This window comes from Acinonyx jubatus, chromosome D3 (genome assembly GCF_027475565.1).
Source record: "Acinonyx jubatus isolate Ajub_Pintada_27869175 chromosome D3, VMU_Ajub_asm_v1.0, whole genome shotgun sequence".
Taxonomy (NCBI): domain Eukaryota; kingdom Metazoa; phylum Chordata; class Mammalia; order Carnivora; family Felidae; genus Acinonyx; species Acinonyx jubatus.
Genome location: NC_069392.1, coordinates 8,418,716 through 8,441,684, shown reverse-complemented (window position 1 = coordinate 8,441,684; position 22,969 = coordinate 8,418,716). Strand labels below are relative to the sequence as shown.

Here is a 22,969-nt window from a genome sequence, read left to right as displayed (position 1 = left end):
AACTAGTTCAGTGGGCCTCAAGGACTTTGGTGGTTTCAGGCCAGTCCTTTCCTTCAGGAGACCTCCTTTATAAGCCTGAACTCCTGCAGTGAATTGTTTGGGCTGATTGCTGGTCAGAGGTTCCTGGCTGGAATGTAATAAATAGGCATTTACCTGGAGGTCAGGTTTCTCAGCTCTTAAGAGTTCTACCCTCACCTTTATTACTGCCCTTTATCCATATTAGTCAGAATCTTAAGGAACTGCCCAAATTGCCTCTTGTCAACCTCCTCCCCCATGACTCATGTTTTCATCTTTCAAGGCACGGATCAGGCACTTCTCTTCTCCATGAATACTTTCTTGATTCCTTCAGCTAGATGTAATCTGATCTTTACTTTAGTTTTTATTGGTGCATGTTTATTTTGTTAGAGCCATTTATCATAAACCTCTCCAAACCCTTCTTCCCTGCCACAGTCACTACCACTTGATTTTAAGCTCCCTGGGCAGGAAATCTTTTATTATATGTAAATCCCTTTAGCTCCCTTTCACTACAATGTCATGCATATAGAAAATGTTCAGTAAACTGTGTTGAATAACTTTAATATTGAATGTAAGTGTAAAATATAGTTCTAACTGGATTTATATAGGTTTTATAATCCCTTCCATAAAGGTAACATATATACTCATTACTGAAAAATGGGAATATCATGGAAAATGGAAAGAAGAAAAAACAATTATTGGTCCTACCACTCAAATACCATTACTTAGTGAAACAGTGTGTAGGAAAAAAAATTAATTAGTGTTTAGAAATTAAGGGACAGTTCTCCACTTGGCAGGCTTATTCAGAGGAATTATGTTCTCATTTTTTAAAAAAAAGAGTTTGTGCCAGGGCTACATGTGACTCTTGACCTCTCCCAGAGGGTGGTATTTTAGTAAAGGCCAGCTCTTATTTTTATAGATGGGTGAGAAAAGCAGGGAGGTAAATAAGTATCCTCTTTGGGGTTAGGTCAAGGATATATAGCTTAATTGTCATAAATATTATGTTAACCTTTAAGACCAGAATTCTAGATCTAATCTTATAAATTACAAGCAAAAGGAAAAATTCTTTTTTAGCCTAAAGGGCCAGTACAAGTAGGTACACATCAGATAACTAACTAGGCTTTAATTGCTGTTGTTTTCTTATTTAAACATTAAATCATTAGGTGTTATATAACATTTTCTAATATTTAGAAACAGAAGTCTTGGCTTTAATAGAAGCCCTTAATTCTATGACACACTAAGGGCCCTGCCCATACACTTCACAGTTCACAATAAGTGTGAGCCCATGATTTGCCTGTTGCTTCCTTCGGTTCAGAAAGCACTGCTAACAGCATTTAGCATTTGAGGAAGATACTGTTGCAGCTCAGAAAGGAGTGAAGTGACCTTTTCTGTGACTTCACCTTCAACTCTTCAGTTTGATGAGAAGGTAGTGATTCATACCCAAGTCTATAAGATACCAAGTTCCCCAAGTCACGCTGAGCCAGACATTCCACATTAAGTGTTGGTATTTAAACAGAAGAGCTAAAGTTAGAGGAAGAACATTTTAATTTTAATTTTATTTTATTTTGCCTTCACAGTATCATTTCCTAATCCTTTTAGCATTTTTCACTACTTTTTTAAGGCAAAGCAACTGCCCAGAATTGTCTGGAAATTACCATCTCTAGATAATGAAGTATTCTGGACAGTAGGGGTGAGTGTGTGTGTGTGTGTGTGTGTGTGTACATTTTAATTTGATTAATCACGAAGTAATTTTGTGTTTACTAAGCTAGTAAGAAATAGCAGCTATATTGTTTAGAATTCTAAAACATAAAATGGACCATTCTACTTTGGATCCTTATTTAAGTGCCTCAGACAGTTCCCTTTCTTTAGCAGAATTTGAGTTTTGTTTATAGGTTCCACTTTCACACATTTTACCACAGAGTTGAACCTTTCTTCCCTTCCATTCTTTCAGCTTCATGGCCTCAGCTCTTGAGTTTGCTGTTCTGCTTAGAGATCTTGAATTCTTGACGTAGATTTGTTCTCCGGAGAATCAGAAGAAGCAGGTTTTGTTGTGATTAATGAAGAATGGTTGCTTTGGGGAAACTTTTTGCAAAGGGAATATATCACTTGCTTGTTAAAGCAGAAAGAACATCATAATCTATATAATTTCACCTCTAGAGAACTGAAAGGACTGTTAGTCAAAGCAAATTGTACTTTTCTGAATAACTCAACTGTTGAATTTTTTTTTCAGTAATTCTGCTTTTTATTCCCTTTGGGATAATTATTTGCAGATACAACATTTCACAGTCCTGAATCACAGGGGAGTGTTCTTAATGCCCAAATAGTTGAGGCTTCAGCAACGTTGATACAAATATGATCTATTCTATTTGATAGAAATTGAGTTTATACTCTGATCTCATTTTTCTTTAGTTATAATGCTGCATGTTGTGATGTCTCTAGACAAAGAAGATTAGCTCGGAGAACACTAGATGATAGTATTTGAAAAAGAACCTTTTCATCTGAAAAGGAGCTGGCCATAGCACTGCAATAAATACTGCCTAGCCAGGGCTTCATTAGATGAATACTTGCTGCAGAAAGTGTAAAAATAGATATCCTGATCCCTCCTTATTCAACTCTTGTGATCCAGCCAGAATCTTACTCAGTTTCTCTTCTGGAGTTTCAATTCACTATCAAGTACCCATCTTAGTAGATAGGAGATGTGTTTCACTGATGGAAAAACAATCCCTGTCGAACTGTCTTGCTTCACTAGAGTGTGAGGCTCAATGTAAAATGCCTCATGATCATCAAAAATGCAAAGAATAAAGCTATTACCTTTGGGTACTAGATAATATCTGAAATTCTGCCAGAGTCTATTTTTAGATAAAATTGTCAAATCTTTTTTCACTGATACATAAAAATTGAAATTTAGAATTTATTCTCTAGGCGTCACTTTCTTCTGGAAAATGTTTGCTTTGTAACTAATTGCATGTCAGTCTGAAGGTGAGTGTAGTAGGAAGGGCTTAAGAATGACAACCTCATGCTTATGGCTGATAATGGACCATACTAGAGAGACACAGACTAATGTTGGCTTAGTTCAGAGTCTTTTTCAAGGTGAGCCTTTTGCAGCTAGGTGACCATAAGTAATTGGAAAGATAGGATTGTTAAGCTTCCACAATTTCAGCTTATGAAATCTTTTCTCCTTCAACTTTTGGCCTAGAACAAAGCTATTAAGTAAAAATTTAAGTTTAATAAAAAGCCAAATGATTTTTTTAAAGTACACAAAATTTTGTTTTTATATGATTATAAGTAAGGAAAAGACAAAAATGTGTTAATAAATGAAAATTGGCTGTTACTTTAAGAATTTTCTTTTTATAGAAAGATACACTTAAATGATAGGAAACACACCAGAATTATCCTATCTTCTTTTCTCTTAACTCTTCACTTTAGAAAAACAGTCTACAGGAAACTTACCAAAATATTATGTGGAAAATTATAATCATCATAAATATTTTCTGGTTGATTATCTTCCACTTTACAAAACTGGCATTTCCACGTAAATAGTACACCTAAGTGAATTTTCTGTGTTCTGTAGTCTCCTCTCAGCCTTTTGCTTGGCTATTTCAGATATGTAACTATTATCTTACTCTAATAATGGTTTTAATTGGATTTGGGGGGTCAAAGGAAACACTTAAGCTAGATATATGCTGACAGAATGTTATTAATGGAGACATAAGATGATTATAGTGAATTAAAGGAAATAGCTTCTATATTCAGTGTAAACTCTCTGGTGGCATTCAAAGCATTCCCAGTCATTAATTTAGGCCTACCTTTTCAGCTTCACCTCTTTTCACCTCTAAAGAAATTATATCATTTTGCCAAACTGGACTATTTCCTTAAACTTTAATCAGTTGTAAAAAACTTAATCAGTTATCATATCTGTGATTGTAATTTGATGCCTGGAGTAAAATGCAATTCACAAATGAGCTATTTGACCAGGAATTCTCATTCCTAAGGTCCCCACTTGACTCCTTGAACTTACTACTCTCTGTGTTCTCCCTGAGCATCTAATCCACCCCTAATGGCGTTACTTCCCAATCTTTGTCAAAGATGTGGCTCTGATTACCTCCCCAGCTGCAGACTTACAGTTCCTGACTTTTCATACATAACATTTCCTTAAAAATGTCCTCCTGGTGCCTAAAACTCAGCATACCCAAGACAGTTCAATATTTTCTAGAGGCATTTCCACTCCTTTCCCAACTGGAGAGTCATCTAATCAATACTCATTCCTGAAATCCAGAAACCTGTTGACATAAAGTACGTTGATATCAAGTCCAGGTGTCTTTCTGTATTCATTCCTTTGTATTTCTAGTGAGTATTCTATTTTTCTTGTTACGTCTAAACTAAAATCTTGCAGCTGATGCCTGACCTCCATCTTCTTCCCAACCCATTCTCTCCACTGCTATCAGTATTATTCTTCTAAAATATAGATTAGAAAAAAAAAAAAGAAAAAAAAAAGAAAATATAGATTAGATTATATCACTTTTACCCAGGAAACTTGATGACTTTATTGTCTATAGCAGTGCTATATATACTGTAAACTACATAATGTAATCTTAAATTTTGTAGTAGCCACATTTAAAAGAGTAAAAATGAAACAGATGCAGTTAATTTCAATTAATATATTTTATTTAACCCACAATATCTAAAACATTTCAATCTATTCAGTATAAAACTATCACTAAAGTATTTTATAGTTTTTTTGTACTACATTTTTGGAATCCAGTGTTATTTTACATTTAACAGCACATCTCAATTCAAACTAGCCACATTTCAAACTCAGTAGCCACATGTGTCTAATAGCTCCCATATCAGTTCAAGTCTATAGCGTAAAGTTTAAAGTTCTTGGATCACAACTCTGAGCCCACAACTTCAGCTCCTGCCCTGCATTTTTAACTTAACTTCTCAGCACCCAAACCCCAGCCACACCTAATTGTCTACCATTCTTTTCCTGTTATTACTTTCCTTTGACTGTGGAAGTGACTTACCTTCCAGGGCCTAATCTGAATGTTATGTCCTAAACGAAGGCTTGCTCCATTCCCACAGGGCACCGTGAGCATTAACCATTTGTTCTTGACCCTCCTATAGCAGCATTTATGGGAGCTGTGTGTCTAGTTCCTGTGTGAGTAGTTGCTGCCCACTAAGAATGTGAGCTGCTTTCTCATAGGTAGGATGTGTCTCCCTCAGCCCCGTTTCTAGTATTTACTGTGGTCTCCCTTTGCTCTTAGGTGTGTTCTTATTTGCTGTTTCATATCTTTGGGATCTTAAGCAATCTCTCCTTTAACAGTTGTTTTCGTTACCTTTGAAATGTATTCTAAGTGAAATTTCTCTTTATATCTGGATTAATTCCACTGTTTAAAAGGTGTTATTCCTTTGTAGATGGAGGCTTTTGCTTGTGCATGAGAGGAAATACTCATTTCCTTGTAGAAATAATTGCCTAATATGAATTAAACTAGGTTTCAAATATACATGTGGTAGGTTATTCTGGTTTTAGCCTGATTCTAATCCCAAATATGACTCTTCCTATTACATAACTTGTTCTTTGTGAGTAAATTATTTATGTATACTAAGGCGTTTTTTTCCCACAGCTTTATTGAACAGTTTATAGGCTTTTTGAATCTCCTTCTTGCCCTAAAGAGATTTCTCCAATGGAGCTTTGCCTAGGATTTTTTCCCCGTAGAAAAGCAAACAGGTGCTTGAAAGGTTACACTCTATTCTGGGAGAAATCTGATTAATGTTGAAGGGCTGTGTCAGGTCAGACTCTATAACCTGCTGACAGATTATTTAGTGAGTGCCAGGATCAACTCTCAACGTTATCTCAGATTTTAATGGTTTTCTTGTGAAGGGCATTTGCAGATGAAACCACTTTGTATTTAAAATTAATTGTGGCTCTTAGAGACTGGTTAAAAAGAAATTCTTTCCTCAAGCAGGCAGTAATTTGAAAAGAACGTATGATTCATCAGATGAAGTTGCAACGGTTATAATTAACACAAATTGTTGCATTTAAAATAATGGTGAGGGGTACCTGGCTGGCTCAGTCAGTGGAACATGTGGCTGTAGGTCTTCGGGTTGTGAGTTCAAGCCCAATGTTGGGTGTAAAAATTACTTAAAAATAAAATCTTTAAAAAATAAAATAATGGTGAAATCTTACCCCCAATAAGAATTCCTCAAAAGAAGTTCCTATTAAACTATCTTAAATTCTGTGAAAATTTTCCAGATATCCTCAAAATTGCTTGAAAAACAAAAAAGTGATACTTCTTCCTGGTAGGGTAGACCTCAGTCATCCTTGATACTTGTCTTTCTCCACCACTGCTATACCTCCATCCAGTACCCCAATGAGTCCTTCTGTTACACTGGATCTCCAATCTCTGCACACTGACTGCACTGCCACCATTTCACCACTGAGTTACTTAGATTCCTGATTCGTCCCCTTTTTCTGCTCTTGCTCTCCACACAGCCAGCAGAAGAATCTTTTTTCTTTCTTATTATCATTGATAATAATAATGGAAATTTTAAATAATGTATAGTGGAAAATTTGTATAACGGAAAATTTCAAATATATATCAAAGTAGAGAAATGAGAGTGCTTCTCATTCCACTTTATAATTTTCCATTCATGGCCAATCTCATTTCATCCATTCCTCCATCACTCCTCCCCCCTATTGTTTTGAAAAAAATCCCAGACACCATATCATTTAATCAACTAATTTGGAACTGCCCCATAGTGAAATTTTGCTTACTGGTTGGTCATAAAGGTAGGAAAAGTTGCTGTCCTAAGAGGGATATTGCTTGCCACCTTCCTTATACTCTCTTCCAATTATGTTTCCTCTCATTTTTTTCAGGATGTATTCCACTTCTGTTTGAGAAATGCAGTCACCAGAAAACAGAGTTTCATGTGTCCATTTCATATTTATTTGTTTGGTTTTTCTGGGTCCATTTCATGTTAAGCCAGTTTTTTCAGGATGCATATATAGACAGACACTCTCCTACTTTTGTACCAAATAAGTTCTTTAAAATGTGTGTGAAAGTTGAACATACAAAAATGTAAATATGTATGTGGGGAGGATGTTTAATGCTCAGCAAGCCTTAAAAATTATAAAATTCCTAATATTTTTATAAAATCAATACATAATCATTATAAAAATAAATTTTAAATAGTTCAGAACAGTATGAAGTTAAAAAGCTAAAGTCTCACCATTTGTTCACTGATCATTTTCAGTCTCTTATTTCCAAAACTACTATTAATACTTCTTATAGATTCTTCCAGAAAGGTTGATATATGGTCATTTAAAGCCTTAATAATGTATATATATCTGATCTTTTAGTTCCCTCAGTTCATTTAAACTTAGCAGACAGAAATTGATTTTAATGTTGAACAACTAGCTTTGGGTTTTGTAAGGAGTTGAATAGGAGGTGGTATGATGTTGACTTTGGTGTCTTACTGACTTTCTTAAACACTAGTTTCCTTTTGATAAAGGAGTCTTGTGTACACTCTGAACTCATCAGCAGCTCTATGGACCCATGCAAATCTCAATACCATTGCTATCCAATGGAAGTACAATGTGAGGGGCCCCTGGGTGGCTCAGTCGGTTGAGGATCTGACTCTTGATTTCAGCTCAGGTCATGATTCCAGGGTTGTGGGATTGGGCTCCACATTAAGTGTGGAGCCTGCTTAAGATTCTTTCTCTCCCTCTGCCCCTCTCCATACTCTCTCTCACCCTCTCTCTCTCTCTCTCGGGGGAAAAAAAAAAAAAGGTGAACCACACATGTCATTTTAAATTTCCTAGTATTCACATTAATAAAACAAATAGAAACATGTGAAATTAATTTTAATCTTTAGCACATTATATCCAAAATATTATTTCAACATGTAATCAATATAAAAATTTAGTGAGATATTTTACCCTTTTCTTATACTAAGTTTTCAAAATCCAATGTGTGTTTTATACTCAGAGGACTTCTTAATTTGGATCAGCACCATTTCAAAGGCTTAGTAGTGACTTGTGGTAGTGGCTGTTGTATTAGACAGTGCTGACCTGTACAGAATAGTGGCTGTCTCTGAGGGAGGAGGAAAGAGGATGGGATATGTTTTTAATTATTTCTTTATTTGATAGTTATTGATCAAAATTTGAAGTTAGAGTTTGCTGTGTTTGATATCCTGAATGATTGCCAGCTCTGGCTCAGTTGTATTATCACTATCATCAGCATTTTTTTAAAAAATCAGTTTTCATTCTTATAAAATAGAACACAGTAATAACATAAATACTTCTATACGAAGACGATAATCCTGCTGAAGTTGAACTCTTGGCTAATAGGCAATGCCACCCTGTGGTAACACACATATTTATTCATCAATTTATGAAAGATCGAATTCTAAGTAGAGAATGTGAATTAGGAGTATTAGTGTATAATACATTATTTTTGAGAGAGAGAGAGAGAGCACACACGGAAGAGGCAGAGAGAGAGGGGGACAGAGGATTTGAAGCAGGCTCTGCATTGACAGCAAGCACCAAGCCTGATGTGGGGCTCAAACCCACGAACCATGATATCATGACCTGAGCAGAAGTCAAGACGCTTAACCATCTGAGCCACCCGGGTGCCCTTTAGTGTATAATACATTAAATATGAGCACTTTTCATTCTGAATTCCAGGGTAAATACATGTACTAGTATGTAGTAAAATTAACTGTTAGTAGGAGACAGGAATAAAAATTCCTGAGAGGTCAGTAAGAACATCCTTTCAATGTAATTTTTTTGTTTTGTTTTTAGGGGTTGCTGATGGTGTAGGAGGATGGAGAGACTATGGAGTTGATCCATCTCAGTTCTCAGGGACTTTAATGCGGACGTGTGAACGGTTAGTAAAAGAAGGACGGTTCGTCCCAAGTAATCCCATTGGAATCCTCACCACGAGCTACTGTGAGTTGCTGCAAAATAAAGTACCCTTGCTTGGTAAGTAGCTATGCTGTGTGTTTTCCTCTGTAAAGAAGCTCAGGAGATGGTCAACAAAACCAAGAAAATCACTTGGCAACCCACCTTTTTTTCTGAGGCTCTTTATTAAGCAGAGTTTGATAGAAAAGCTCTGAGCTTCTCTCACTCTCTACGTAAGTACTACTGCTTGGAGGGGATGTAAATAGGTGCGGCCACTTTGGAAAACAATTTGGTATTATGGAATAAAGTTAAATGTAAACAGAGTGTATGACATAGCAGTTCTACTCCTAGGTCTATACCCTAGACCAGAGAAGCTCTTGCATATCCGTGTACCAAGAGATAGGTACAGGAATGCTCATATAACAGCAGAAGACTCAGAACAAATCTAGAAAGTCCATTTACTGTAGAAAAATGCATTTTGAAAAGGAACAACTTAAAGCTGCACGCAATATTCAGGAACATGATGTTGAGGGAAAATAGAACATTGTGGAATATCACCTAACAGTTTAATTCCACATTTCAAATTCAGAAACATAAATAAGTAAAACCATATTGTTCAGGGTTTCCAAAATGTGATAAAAGAAGAAAGAAAAGTAAGTGGTTGTATAATTCAGGATAGTGGTCCTCTCCAGGGGAGGAAGAAAGGGAATGGGATTGGGTATGTAAAATTAAGTTGATTACCTGTGGGGAGTTCAAGTTGCATTTAGGTACCCTAGACTGCTAGCAGGTAGCTGATTAGTCTGTGAGATAGCATGACACAAAATAGATCCCCATTAATCTTGTATTAGAAAACTTCCAAATATCTAGTGTGTGTTTATCTGGTGTGCTAATAGAGCATCTTTTGGCCAAAGCTTCTACATTTGTTTGTTAAATGGTTTCCTGGGAACTTACCCAACAACTTACCCAGCCTTCTGAGCAAGCTCTCAGAAGGCTGTTATTAAGTTTCTGCTAATTGCCAGCATCTTTCTGGTTAGTAGAAGTAGCCTCCTTCCCAGTCACCATCCATTTTTAAAATCAGCCTCTGATCAGTGTTAATGGAGATTTCCATGTTGTAAAATTTTGCCTTCAATTTAAATCTTTTATAAGAAGGTGTTCTTTTTATCATGCTGCCATCTTCTGTCTTAGTGCTGTGACTAATCAGCTTGTTTTCCTTCTAACTGAAGAGAAACCTTGTCTTGAGGTTTCAATATACCGCTTTGTCTTAATCCGCTATTTTGGACATGCAATGTGGAGCTTGCCTGGCACAGTGAAACACCCTAGATTCTATTTCTAGCACCTCTGTCAACTTTCCATATGACTTTGGGAAAACTACTTAACCTCTGACCCCCTTGCTTCATTTGTTCAATGGAGAGATCTTTTTCTGTGAAAAGGAACAACTCAAAGCTTCATGCAATACTCAGAAGCATGTTGAGGGAAAGAGGGCATTGCAGAATACTATCTAAAAGTCTAACATCTGACAAAGAGCCTATAGACACAGATTCCAGGTCCCAACTCCTGCTTGTTCCCATGAGTCCTTTGCCAACACCCCCTATCAATTCACTGCAACTTGGAATGAGCAATTGCAAAGCAACAACTATCCTGATTTTGTACTTTGAAAGCTTTAGCTTTGTTTTTTGCTATGTTTCTTTCTTATCCCTCCTTCCTTTCCTGTTTACCCTCATGTAGTTGGAAGGTCTTAAAATAAATGTAAGGACATATTAGAAGTTTTCTTACATTGAATATTATAATCACTTCTTTTCTCCTAAAAGACATATTGAAATAATCCTTCATTACCATGTTTGATACATACACACTTCTTTCACCTAATCTACACTCCTTTAAGCTGTTTAAACTCAAGCATCTTTTGGCGAAGACAGCCTGCTGAATTTTACTGAGCCTCTGATATAACCGCAAATAATGATAACTTTAGGTAATTCTTTTTTTTTTTTTATCCAGGAATTGCTAAAAAGCCTATAACACAATTCCAATATAAAGGTCAACTACTCATTTCTTAAGAATTTCTAGCTGCTTTTATATCCAGGTCGGCATCACAGGCTAATTGTCAATATATAATTTCTCAGAAAACCATAAGTGGAGTTAGGTCTTATAAAACCAACATATCTTAAGAATTTGAGGGGGTGAGTCATAATAAGGTTCTTTCTTTACTGCACAAAAGGCTCCATAGTAGTTTACAAAATTAGGGGCCAGTGATAAAAATTATTTCCATTTTAGCATGAGTGATTTGCTTGGGTCCCTGTCTGGATTGTCAGTGGTCTGAACATCTTGACCCTGTTGTCCTCAGCACATTTTTTTTTCATTTCCTGCTTGTTCCTCTACAAATACACAAGAATAATGTATTCCAGGATTAGGCTCTCAGGGCCCAATCCATGTGCACACATCAGTTATTTGAAGAGGCAGAGGAGGAGTATATACTCCCAAATCCAGATGATTCCGTAACACTGGGCTTACCTTCATTTGTGCTGCTTTGCGTGTTAAAGCTCTGTCATTCACAAGGACCGTTTTGACTCCAACTCAGCAGGTGACCGTGACGGCCACAGGGGTGGCAAAACAATAGCCTGGGTTTGTCAGTGAGTAATAATGAGTCAACATGAGTCCTTCCTGCCCCAGGTTTTTCAAGGCTATGCTACTCATCTGTCATTTTTCCTCCTCAGATTAATCCCATCAGCTTTCAGAAGATCTTTTGTGTGGTGATTCTATTAATGAAAAGTGATTGGAGTTTTTGTGCATTGAGTTAGGAAGGAAAGGTAATTGGTGATCTTAACGTAAGCTATGCAGATTATCTGGTGGCACTGCCAGTTCGTTACAGTGCTGTGTTTTTCTCTGATGTTTAGTGGCTAGCGACTAAATAGCTTAGCGTTAGGGTGTCCGATTAGATAACAAGGAAATGGAATTTCTGAACATTATGATGAGATAAATATTTTAAGTGTTTTTATATTAACTTACACATTTTTATTAAGGAAAAGTTAATAAATTACCCATAATCCCACAAAGGAAACTATTAATATTTTAGTGATTATGCTCCCTTATTTTTCTTTTGTGTATGTTTGTGCATAGAATAACGGTAATATGAATTGTGCATCTACCGTGTGCTTATAGCAGCCCCATGAGATAGATCCATAGGTACTTCTGTTTCTCATTTTGTTAGGAAGAAACTGAGGCCTAGAGAGAATAAGTGACTTGCCCACAGTCACACAGCTAGAAAATAATGGAGCCCTGGGATTTAACGCAGCTGGTTCCACAGCCTGTTTATTTTTTTTCATTTTGCTTTTAATAGGCATCTTAACAGTTTAGCTTTTGCCTACTATTATCTTTTAAAAATTACATTAAATTTTACTTTTTTTTAATTTAAATTTAAGTTTGAGAACACTTTTTATTTAAGGAAACTTAAAAAAAATTTTTTAATGTTTATTTTTGAGAGAGAGCAAGCAAGAGAACCAGTGGGAGAGGGACAGAGAGAGAGGGAGACACAGAATCCAAAGCAGGCTCCAAGCTCCGAGCTATCAGCACAGAGTCCAGGGCAGGGCTCAAACTCGCAAACCATGAGATCATGACCTGAGCTGAAGTCAGTTGCTTAACCAATTGAGCCACCCAGGTGCCCCTATTTAAGGAAACTTTAATGCCAACTTGTAATCTACTTGTTTCGCTTAAGTTATCTTTCGTTTGCAAATATATTTCTCTTAACAATTTTAGTGACTATCAGATAGCTAACACTATGTGTTGTAAGTGTTTGACATGCTTTAACTAACTTTATCCTCACAAACTACACTAAGAGGTAGGTACTGTTATCCCTGTTTTGTAGATGAGGAAACTGAGGTGCAAAGAGGTTAAGTAAGTTGCCCAGGTCAGCAGGTGAGTAAGCGACAGAGCCAGCATTCAGATGGGGCCAGGCTGACGGCAGAGTCTGTACTGCTAAGTATTCCTTGATAGTGTGCAGCCTCCTGCTGTTACATCCTCCTGGAGGTGCTGTAACTGATTTAACCAGTCTCTTAATGTCAAATGTTGAGGTTGTTTCTAGTTCTTCAACAATGCTTTTGTACTTACTTTGTTTACATCTCTAGTTGTTTCTTAGGAATTGCTAAATCAAGTGATACACACATTTCCCAATGTTGTATTGCCCTTCAGAAAGGTTGTTTAGTTTTACCCTCCCACCATCATGGAATAAGAATGACCATGTTCCCTGCACTCTTGTCAACACCACGCAGGATTTTTTTTTCTTTTTTTTTTTGGACTCTTGTTAAACTAATAGGCAAAATAGCTACTAGTGTGATGATGATTTTTTCATATATTTAAAGACCATTTACATTTACTTCTTGGTGAACTGTTTATTTTTCTATTTTGCCACTTTTTCTGTAGGTATAAGTTTAAATTTTAGTACTTGAAAGCAGTAGTACTGGTGGTACATCAGCTTTTCAATCTGCAGAAGGTCATGTGAGCTGTGTGCTGCAAAGCTACACAGAAGCTTTTGCTCTCTGCTTGGACATGCTCGCTTCTCTCTGAACATTAATGGTCTCTGTAAGGTCAACAGGTGGATCCCATAGGCTACCTGAGAAAAATTGGTCTTGTCACTTCATAGCAAGTCAGTCTTTGATGAAGGTTCCTCATGACCTCAACAGATGGAAATCTGGTTAAATATTATAGTTATGTGCCCTCTTAAATTTTAGTGAATTTCATGGAGAAGGCTTCCTGCTGATAACTAATGAGAAATGTCAGGAAAACATAACATTCTTATTCTGGCATTTAAGTATTAAAACTTAAAATTTCAACAACATGGTTTTGAGCACTTGGCACAGATTATAGTGCTATTGAAATGAAAAAAGTATGGTTAGATACCAGCCGTTTTTATTGTTTTCTGTCTCTGCAAATGAAAGATTTCAGATTCAGGGGCCTGCTTACTATGTGTAATATTTCTTTCCCTATTATGTTGACCCTGATCAGGTTACTATTGACACTTGTCGGAGATTTGGAGCATGACTAAGATAGGCAAAGGAGGTTCCAGTTGTGGCATATTGCTTTTTGGGGTGATGTGATAAAAATGTGGATGCAAAGATAGGAAGGTAGAAAGAAAAAATAAACGGGGATCATTTTTGTTTCTAGGTAGCAGTACTGCCTGCATTGTGGTGCTGGACAGAACTAGCCACCGCTTACACACAGCAAACCTGGGCGATTCGGGCTTCCTGGTTGTCAGGGGTGGTGAAGTTGTGCACCGATCAGATGAGCAGCAGCATTACTTCAACACTCCATTCCAGCTCTCAATTGCACCACCTGAAGCCGAGGGAGTCGTCCTGAGTGACAGGTAATCTCCCCTCTTGGCCATTACATTAAGAGCCAGTAGGACATGGCTCGCCCACATCCTCCTCCCATCCCCCTTTACCTACAGTGGAGATGGGCATTTTCAGTTCTCATATGACATAAGGCACATTGAGAATGTTCTCATCAAAAAGATCTTTTAGTTTGACTGAAAGATATTTTGCTAGCTATTGCAGCCAAGTTGAATTCTAACAAACACCCAATAATTTGACAAGACTGAAAATATTCTTCAAGCTTACAGAATATCAGTTTTTCATACCAAGACCAACATGGTATATACGGTTATATTTGTTAAATTGTGCTGGAGAAGTGAATCATTGTCTATGCATGCCACTGCCCGTATGAGAATTTGCATATGTTGTTAGGGAAGAGTTCAAACAGACATCTGCTTTATTTATCAGAATAACTTCCTGATTCTCAGGGCCTCCTATTATATGCATCAAATAGAACTTTTAAATTGTCAAGACCTTTCAAGACAATAACTACTTTTCTGAATCAACTTTTACAGTTTATCTTTCCTAAGATCAGAGTACAGAATAAAGCTAAGACAGTCTCAGATTCCTCTTCCTTTAACAAACTTATGGGACCTGGCACAAACATATTTGATTGTGCCAGATTATGATTATGATTCATGAATGCTGTAAAATGGGTAATGAACCTTTTGTAAAAATAGAAGTAGTCTTGCAAAGGTCTGTTGTCTCTACTTAATAGTTCTTATTAAGCCAGATTTTGAGTGCAAACTAAGATAGAATGATTATTACTGCCATCTTTTAAACTGGAATGAGTATATTGTATAATTAGGTATTCAGGATTGTCCATCTAGGTCTGTTGCTGACTCCTAGGGAGAGGGAAGCATTTTTTTACTTTCAGATTAAGGTATGTTACCATAATTGGAAGAATATTTCATTATAGTCCCTTCTTCATTTGGCTCTAACATATATTCATATTAGCCATATTGGAGTGAGGAGAAAGCAGAACCCCAGGGGGTGGTAGATACCAAGCTCAGCTAACAGTTACAGAGAGCAGTGTTTTAATTTTCCCTTATTTGATTCTTGTTATTTTGGCATCTGAGTGCTAGAGCTGCCCTGCCATACCTCACACACTATCTTTGGGACAGTCTGGTTAGGGCAGCGCTCTGGCCTGCCAGCGAGGTGGAGGTTGCTTCCCCCTGGAGCCCACAGACAGCTTGCTAGCATGTGACTTCAGCTCGTGTTTCAGTGCAGTCAAAAGTTTCCAGCAGCACAGTATGTTCAATCAAAACGGGCAAAACTGCAGCTGGCGGAACACCAAGCTCATGGGTGGGAGTGTTGGGAGAAGAGGACAAACCGTCCAATGGTAGCGAGTCTCGCACAGGCAGGATAGCAAAGGACACTCCTGGGGAAGAAAAACCTCAGCAGAAAATTGAGCTTCACTGCCAACCTGGTCATTAATCTAAACTTCTAGAATCTGATTCGCTTCCAAAGTCTGAGCAACTGTGAAGTGTCTTGCATTGTTTCTCTTTATTCCACAGAAGAAATCGACCTGGTTTCCACCAGTTTTACAGTCTTTTTTCCTCCTGCTGAATGACATTTCTTTTGTCACTCGGTTCCTCATATCTATAAAGTATAATTTTTCCTTAATTTACAGGTTTCCTTTAGTTTCCTTTTGGTTTGCTGTCTTTACAAAATATTTGTGATATAAATGTGTAAGTGATATGTGTAAGCCAAAGCCCATCACAGAACTTTGAAATGTGCTACTTCTTTTCCTCAGTCAGGAGTAGATGAACCAGAAATTTTCTCAGTGCACTTTGTATAAATCCCCAGCAGGCGTGGGTGGGTGGGTTTTTATGTTTTCTCTTCACATATTTTATAACATATCAGTTACACAAACAAGTTTTGGGATTTTTCTGTCAAGCTCAGGGTACTTGGTTCTGGCTTCTCCTTTCTGGATCAGTGTGTAAATTTTTTTTTTTTTGCATTTGTTCCCTAATTACAGGTTAAGGCAGATTATTAGATATTTCACCTTTCCTTCACCTTGGAGGCTTGGATTCAGTGAAGCTGGCCTTTGGAGATGGCTGAGAACCAGCCTTTGGGAGAGGGCCATTGACTCTTTGAGTATATGATCTTTTCTCCCCACCTGAGATCCCCCCCCCCCACTCCACTTCTTGTATCTGTTTTCATCAGGTGTTATCACAGAAAAACAAACAAAAAACCACTCCCATCTATCTTTTTTAAAGTTGCATACAAAAAGATGTAGTGAAAAATCTACCTCCTATCCCATTCCCCAGCAATACATTCTCTCTCCTCAGCCACTGTTGTCTGTTCTTTGTGTCCTTCCAGATTTATTCTCTGCATATGGAAGCGTCTGTGTTTATGAATCTACCCCCCCTACACACACACACACATGCACACAATGTCTGTACATTCCTCTCTTCGTTAACAATGTGTTGAACAGTTTTTCCCAATTTGGAGGGTTACTTTGTTTCTTCACTTATTAGATATTTCTTGAAGACCTACTTTGCACCAGGCATACTAATAATTAAATACTTAGGTGATGACAGGGTGCCTGGGTGGCTTAGTCAATTAAGTGTCTGACTTCAGCTCAGGTCATGATCTTGTGTTTGTGAGTTTGAGCCCCGTGTCAGGCTCTGTGCTGACGGCTCAGAGCCTGGATGGAGCCTGCTTCGGATTCTGTGTCTCCCTCTCTCTCTGCCCCTCCCCCGCTTGCATTCATTCTCTCTCTCTCTCTCTCTCTCAACAATAAATAAACGTTTAAAAAAAAAAACTTACATGATGAGCACTCTTTAAGCCCTGGAGACACACAGTCCCTACTCTGCCTTACTAGTCCATACTAATACTAATCTAGTAGTAATACTAGTGATTACTGGCACTGTAGTGAGAAATATCATTGTAGGTATTTCATGTGAATTCTTACAGGATTTGCATGCTCTCTTCCATGGTGCTCTCTTGTTACACTATTACAGCAGCCTCCTGAGAGCCAGAGTCAAGCCTGCAGGGAAACTGATGAGTAGAAAATGAATAAGAGAGGATGGAATTTGGCTCTAAAGAATTAGGAAATAAAGACTCATTTCTACTAGGCTTTTAGAGGCATGTTAGTTCTGACTCAGAAAAGAACCCTTCCTCCTTTTAAGCCATATGTGACTAATCATCAAACTCAGTCTTACTTGGTAGTTTCAGTTGAGCTTTTGAAACATTTATATCAGATTTTTCAATTAATTTTTTTCAAGGTTAGGAATTTCAGAACAACTGGGTTTTTTTTTTTTTAATGTGTTTTATTCTTTTTTGAGAGAGAGGGAGAGCGAGCCAGCACGAGCAGTGGAGGGGCAGAGAGAGAGGGAGACACAGAATCCAAAGCAGGCTCCAGGCTCTGAGCTGTCAGCACAGAGCCCGACGCGGGGCTCGAACTTGTGAACCGTGAGATCATGACCTGAGCTGAAGTCCAACACTTAACCTACTGAGCCACCAGGCGCCCTGTGACTGGGTTTTTTTTAATTTTTTTTTTATTCTGTTATTATAAATTAGTTTTTCTTATAGCCTCATTACAATATAACATAGTGCCTGTTGGAAACTTTCACCATATCTCTGAAGGCCTCTTGTAACTTTGCCCCTACCCTGTCCTTGTCACAGCCCGGATGCTGCTGATAGCACATCTTTTGATGTCCAGTTAGGAGACATTATCCTGACGGCAACAGATGGACTTTTTGACAACATGCCTGATTATATGATCCTTCAGGAGCTAAAAAAGTTAAAGGTAATTAACTCAAAGGTTAGTTCGTGGAAGGAGAGGCCCTCTCTGGGCAGCTAAGTTTCATTGGTACAATTGTATTATCTCTTTTTGTAGGAAAGGACTCTTGTAAATTTAGGAAAGAAATAATAGTTCTGGTCTTTCAAGCAATTGTAAATGGAAATAGTCACAATTGGAGTACTTGAGGAGAAAAGAGGTTTCCCACCTACACCTTTTAGTAGAGTGGTAAAGGTTAAAAAAAAAAAAAAGGTAAAGGTAGGAAAGTCCAGATGAGACATTTCTTGTATTTTTAATTGTATTTCAATGGTGCTGGTTCCTGGTTGTCTTTTTCTCCTTTTATTTCTTAACAGACTCAGCAGGTGTTGAGGTCAGGAAAGACAAGAAATCACCACACTAGAGCCAGCCAGGCCAAGGACTACAGGCAGCTAGGGGCCTTGATGTCAGCTGAGCTGTCCCAGTAACTAAAAGTTCAGACTTGGCCCATATAGAGAGTGGAAGGAAGTGAAAACCAGTTTTTCCATATTTTCCTGGCTTTGTAAAAGTACTAACTCTGGGGAAAATTAGTCTTTTCCTAGGTCCTTACCAGTAAGCAGTTATGACTTAAAGTAAGTTGCTGAACTTTTTTTAAGCAATATTTTCCTCACCTTTAAAATGGGGTGGGGGGTACCATGGTCTTAGTTAATCCTCACCACAATGCTATTATAATTTATAGACTAAGACCATGTATACGAGGTCCTTAGTGTCATGCCCCATCTGTGGGATACAGTAAAGGTCAGGTGCTTATATGGAGCTGGCCCTGTGCTCTGTGTGGTGACAGAGTGGTAAGCAGAAATGACACATTCCTTCCATATGGAGCTGACATTCTAGTGGAGAAAGATAATACAAAGAAAGAAATATATAATAAATGTTGGTGGCTTAGAAAGAAACTAAAGCAGGGTGAAGGAACAGAGAATAAAGCAAGCTGCTGTTTTAGAAAGATTGGCCGGGGAAGGCCTCTTTGAGGAAGCGACATTGAAGCAGAAGCCTGTTATTTATTTATACTAAAACTATTCCGAGTCTTAGCATGTTAGAGCTAAAGTGGACCTTGTTTCCCATCCCCATTTTACAGATGAGGAGGTTGAAGCAGCAAGGATAAGGGTATGGATCAAGATCACACAGCTAAACAAGAATCTTTCATCATGATATAAAATTCTGAAGGTATTTTCAATAGGACACCTGGCAGCTCTCACTTGGAGAGCAAACTGTGTGGTTGGCCAGGGTCACATTCCTAAGCAAGGAAACTTTTGAGGTCCTCCCTGAAGTGCTATCAAAATCCACCTTTTCAGTCCTGTCCAGTTTTAGCAAGAATACCTTAAGAATTCCACATGGGAAAAAAAGCAGAAATAGAAATCCAACCTTCAGGGCCCAAGGCCACCTGAGCAAAGAATGACATCTGACTGACATCTTGTGCAGGCAGCACTGGTGGCCTTGTTCATTTTACTGAAGGTGTAATGTTTTAATGTCTTCTCTAACTAGAGTAAAAACTGAAATGCTGGAAACTGTGGCTAGATAAATGTTACTGTCTCAAAAAGTGGTATTTACAAAAAGTGTATGTACTTGTGTGCAGAAATCCTATGAGGCATTGTGTAAAAATAACTCCCTCATCCTTTCGTCTTAGAATTCAAATTATGAGAGTATACAACAGACGGCAAGAAGCATTGCTGAGCAAGCCCATGAGCTGGCCTATGACCCAAATTATATGTCACCTTTTGCACAGTTTGCATGTGACAATGGATTGAATGTGAGAGGTAAGCATTCCTTAGGAAGGTCATAGGGACTAACTGGGGACATAGTAGGATGGGAGCATTCTGGGCCGTGGGGTGAGGTAAACTAGAGCACTGGGGTGAGACCGGTAAGATATCCTCTTCAGTTGGGAGCCCGTGGCTTTGAGCCTGGTCAGCAGGCCCTAGCACTGAAGGACAAGAGCAAGTACCTGTCATCGTGTCTTCCCCACAGAGGATGCCCTCCAGAACTGAACTCCATTGGCTGTAGAGGCAGGCGGAACCTGAAGCCCTTTATTGCCACCACTGCACTGCTTGGACCTGAGCCCAAAAGGCCTCTAAGTCTGCCTAGAGGCCCTGGACATTCCTAACAGCTTAACATTCTGCCCTTCACGGGTCTGACGTTTCACTTCTCCCTTCCTCTGGCCTTGTGGGACTCGTTGACGATATTTGCCTGCCAGATTACCACAGCAGGTTTTGAAGGGGAAAGCAATGTTAAACTGCCCTTGCCTCAAGAGTCCTTCTATCTGCTGAACGATATGTAACTTCGGGAGCAGGCCAGCAGCTCAGTCTTAGAGCTGGGGTGACATGTTGTGCTGTCGTATCAGAACTTGTGGAGTTGGTCAGTGTCTTGCTGGTACAATATTGTGACATGTAAAGCATTTCTTAGCCCTCCAGGAAGTATTAAAATAGAAAAAAGCACATGCCATAGCTGTTTGGCAGATTAGAATACAAGACTATTCCTAGTTTCAAAACATTAGATATGTTTGTCCAAATTAGGATTGTGAGTAAAAGCCTGTAACTTTCTCATCAGGCAGAATTTATCCCAACCAGATTTGTCTAGTTTACTGCGATTGCTGTAGAGAGAGGATGTGGTAGCCATTTTAATAGAGCTCCTGTGGTAAAGAAGCAGCGAAGGTTTTTTTTAAACCTCAGTTAAACTACATGTCATTTTTTTTTTTAACTATTTCTCTTTATCAGATATTTTCCATATCAAATACTTTTCTACTAGAGCATGTTGACACATCAAACCTGCCTTACTTGCAAACTTTTATCTCCTAGTACCTGCTTAGGCTTACATTTTTAATTGACTTTTCCTTTTAAGATCTCTGAATACATTTTCATTTTCATTTTCATTTTCATTTTCATTTTAGGTGGAAAGCCAGATGACATCACCGTCCTTCTTTCAATAGTGGCTGAGTATACAGACTGACTCGCCTAGGTGTCAACTCCGGCCTTTCCTTTCATCTTCCCAAGTTCTCCCCTGCCACATGTGCTGATCCTGCTGGCGGGACCGTGTTTCTTTGCCACTGATCTCGATGGCCGGTGATGTAAGCGTTTGCCTGTCTTTTTGAGACCCGGTTGAGATCTTTGTGGAGAACCACTACTGTCGTTTGTTCGCTAGCTCATTATCTGCCAGCAACTTTGAAGAGAATCAAGATTTGAAGATAGGCCTTCACTTCCTACTGTCCTTTCTCCGATGGGATGGAGGTTTTCAAGGCCAAAATGGCTATTGCGTTTCCAAAATGCTTTAGGCATTGAAAATGATGATGTTGGTAACGTGCATTCAAAATTACAGTGTGTAAAAGGGATTTTTAAAGTCTAACACAAATTGTATGTTATGGTACATCTACTAGAAACATACATTATCATCAAAAGAAACGTTACACACGTACTATACAGTCTTTGTTATGATGATTGGGTGTGGCTTTATGTTTTCATTATAAACTCCTCTTTTTCAGGGGCTTATAATTCTGCTCTAAAACACTGCTCTGGATTATGAAGTCTTTATCCCAGGAGCTTTTTTGTTACAAATTGGAAGAAAACTTCAGTTTAGTTCTATGGATGCAAATGTTCTGTGGTTTTTAAAAGATGCCTAATTGTACTCCTGTAAGGAAAGTTTCGGCAGTTATTGAGTGGTCCAAATCATAGGCTGGTGGCCTGATCTGCAGGAGGGGTGAGGGAGACTCCCTACCAACATTTTTCAATGGAAATATTATTCAATATTGTAAACTCCTCAAAGCCTAGAAATTTAATGTTGTGGATGAAGTTCCTCCCAGCTGTCAGATACGATGCCCCTGTGTGGGAGTCCCTGGGCCACAGGCCTCACAGTGGAGGCTGTAACTTTGAATTTTGTTGGCTTTTACAGTCGTGCTACTCCTGGTCTCCCTGTCAGACCTGTCATTAGTAGCCTTGCTCTCCGTAGAGCGTGCACCACATTCGGGGAGTCTGTGTGGAAAGAGCACCTTGGGCGATGGCAACAGCACAAGAGTCCACAGGGAAAACTCCTGGTGATGATCTGACATTTGCATTTGCCCTACACAGAAATTTAGGGGTTTCTGAATCAAGCTTAATGTTTACAGTTTCCGAATAGCCATCTTGCAGTGTATAGTTTCCTTATAAAACTACCCCGCATTCAGTTTTCCCTTTATCTGCAAGCCCAGACTTATTTTTAAGGTTTGTGTACAAGTCAACTGCTGTAAAGATATATATTTTTGGGTCAGTTTTTTTTCCTTCATTAACTTGGTGGTAGAAAATATATATATATATATATATATATATATATATATATATATATATATATGTATATGTATATATATATGTATATATATGTATATATATATGTATATATATATATATATACATATATATACATATATATATATACACTTAGAAATTCTTAAATTAAAGCCATGTTTTATATATAAGTCAGGTAACATTGGTGTATAGATGAGAATGCAATTAAACCTGATGAGAATCTACTGGAGGAGAATACAGAAAGTCTCTTTCTCTAAAGGAGATACTTATTCCCTGGTTTATTGCATTAAAACTTATGTTTGAGGTTACCTCAACTTGTTTTAAAAGATTTTGTTTTGTGAATTTGTACTGTATATTTGAGTAACTGTCAAGCTTTTGTTTTATTTAAAATTGTTTAACATGTACCATGTACATGTCATTACTATATTTCAATGCATCATGCTTGTAACAGGCATTTCATTTATAATAAGAATGAGTTATTCATTTGTAAGCCGTTCAGTAATTTATCTACTATTCCTAAATTGGCATAATGTTAGATATCTATTTTGAATCACCTTTAATTACATGTCAGAATGCCTTAACTACCCTAACTTGACAAAACAGAATTCTTTGGTAGAGGAGATAGGGGACGGGGCAGGGGGAT

At 38.0% G+C, this 22,969-nt stretch overlaps 1 protein-coding gene across 1 annotated transcript in view; it reads left to right on the top strand.

The window, feature by feature from the left end:
• The window catches only part of PPTC7 (protein phosphatase targeting COQ7), a 34,430-nt gene extending 12,105 nt beyond the window's left edge, over positions 1-22,325 (top strand). The window contains exons 2-6 of the mRNA XM_015063836.3: positions 8,819-8,998; positions 14,072-14,270; positions 17,911-18,034; positions 19,686-19,815; positions 20,943-22,325. Of these exons, the coding sequence (XP_014919322.2) occupies positions 8,819-8,998; positions 14,072-14,270; positions 17,911-18,034; positions 19,686-19,815; positions 20,943-21,001 (692 nt within the window). The 3' untranslated portion in view covers positions 21,002-22,325. The remainder of the gene's footprint in view (positions 1-8,818; positions 8,999-14,071; positions 14,271-17,910; positions 18,035-19,685; positions 19,816-20,942) is intronic.
• The last annotated feature ends 644 nt before the right edge of the window (positions 22,326-22,969 follow it).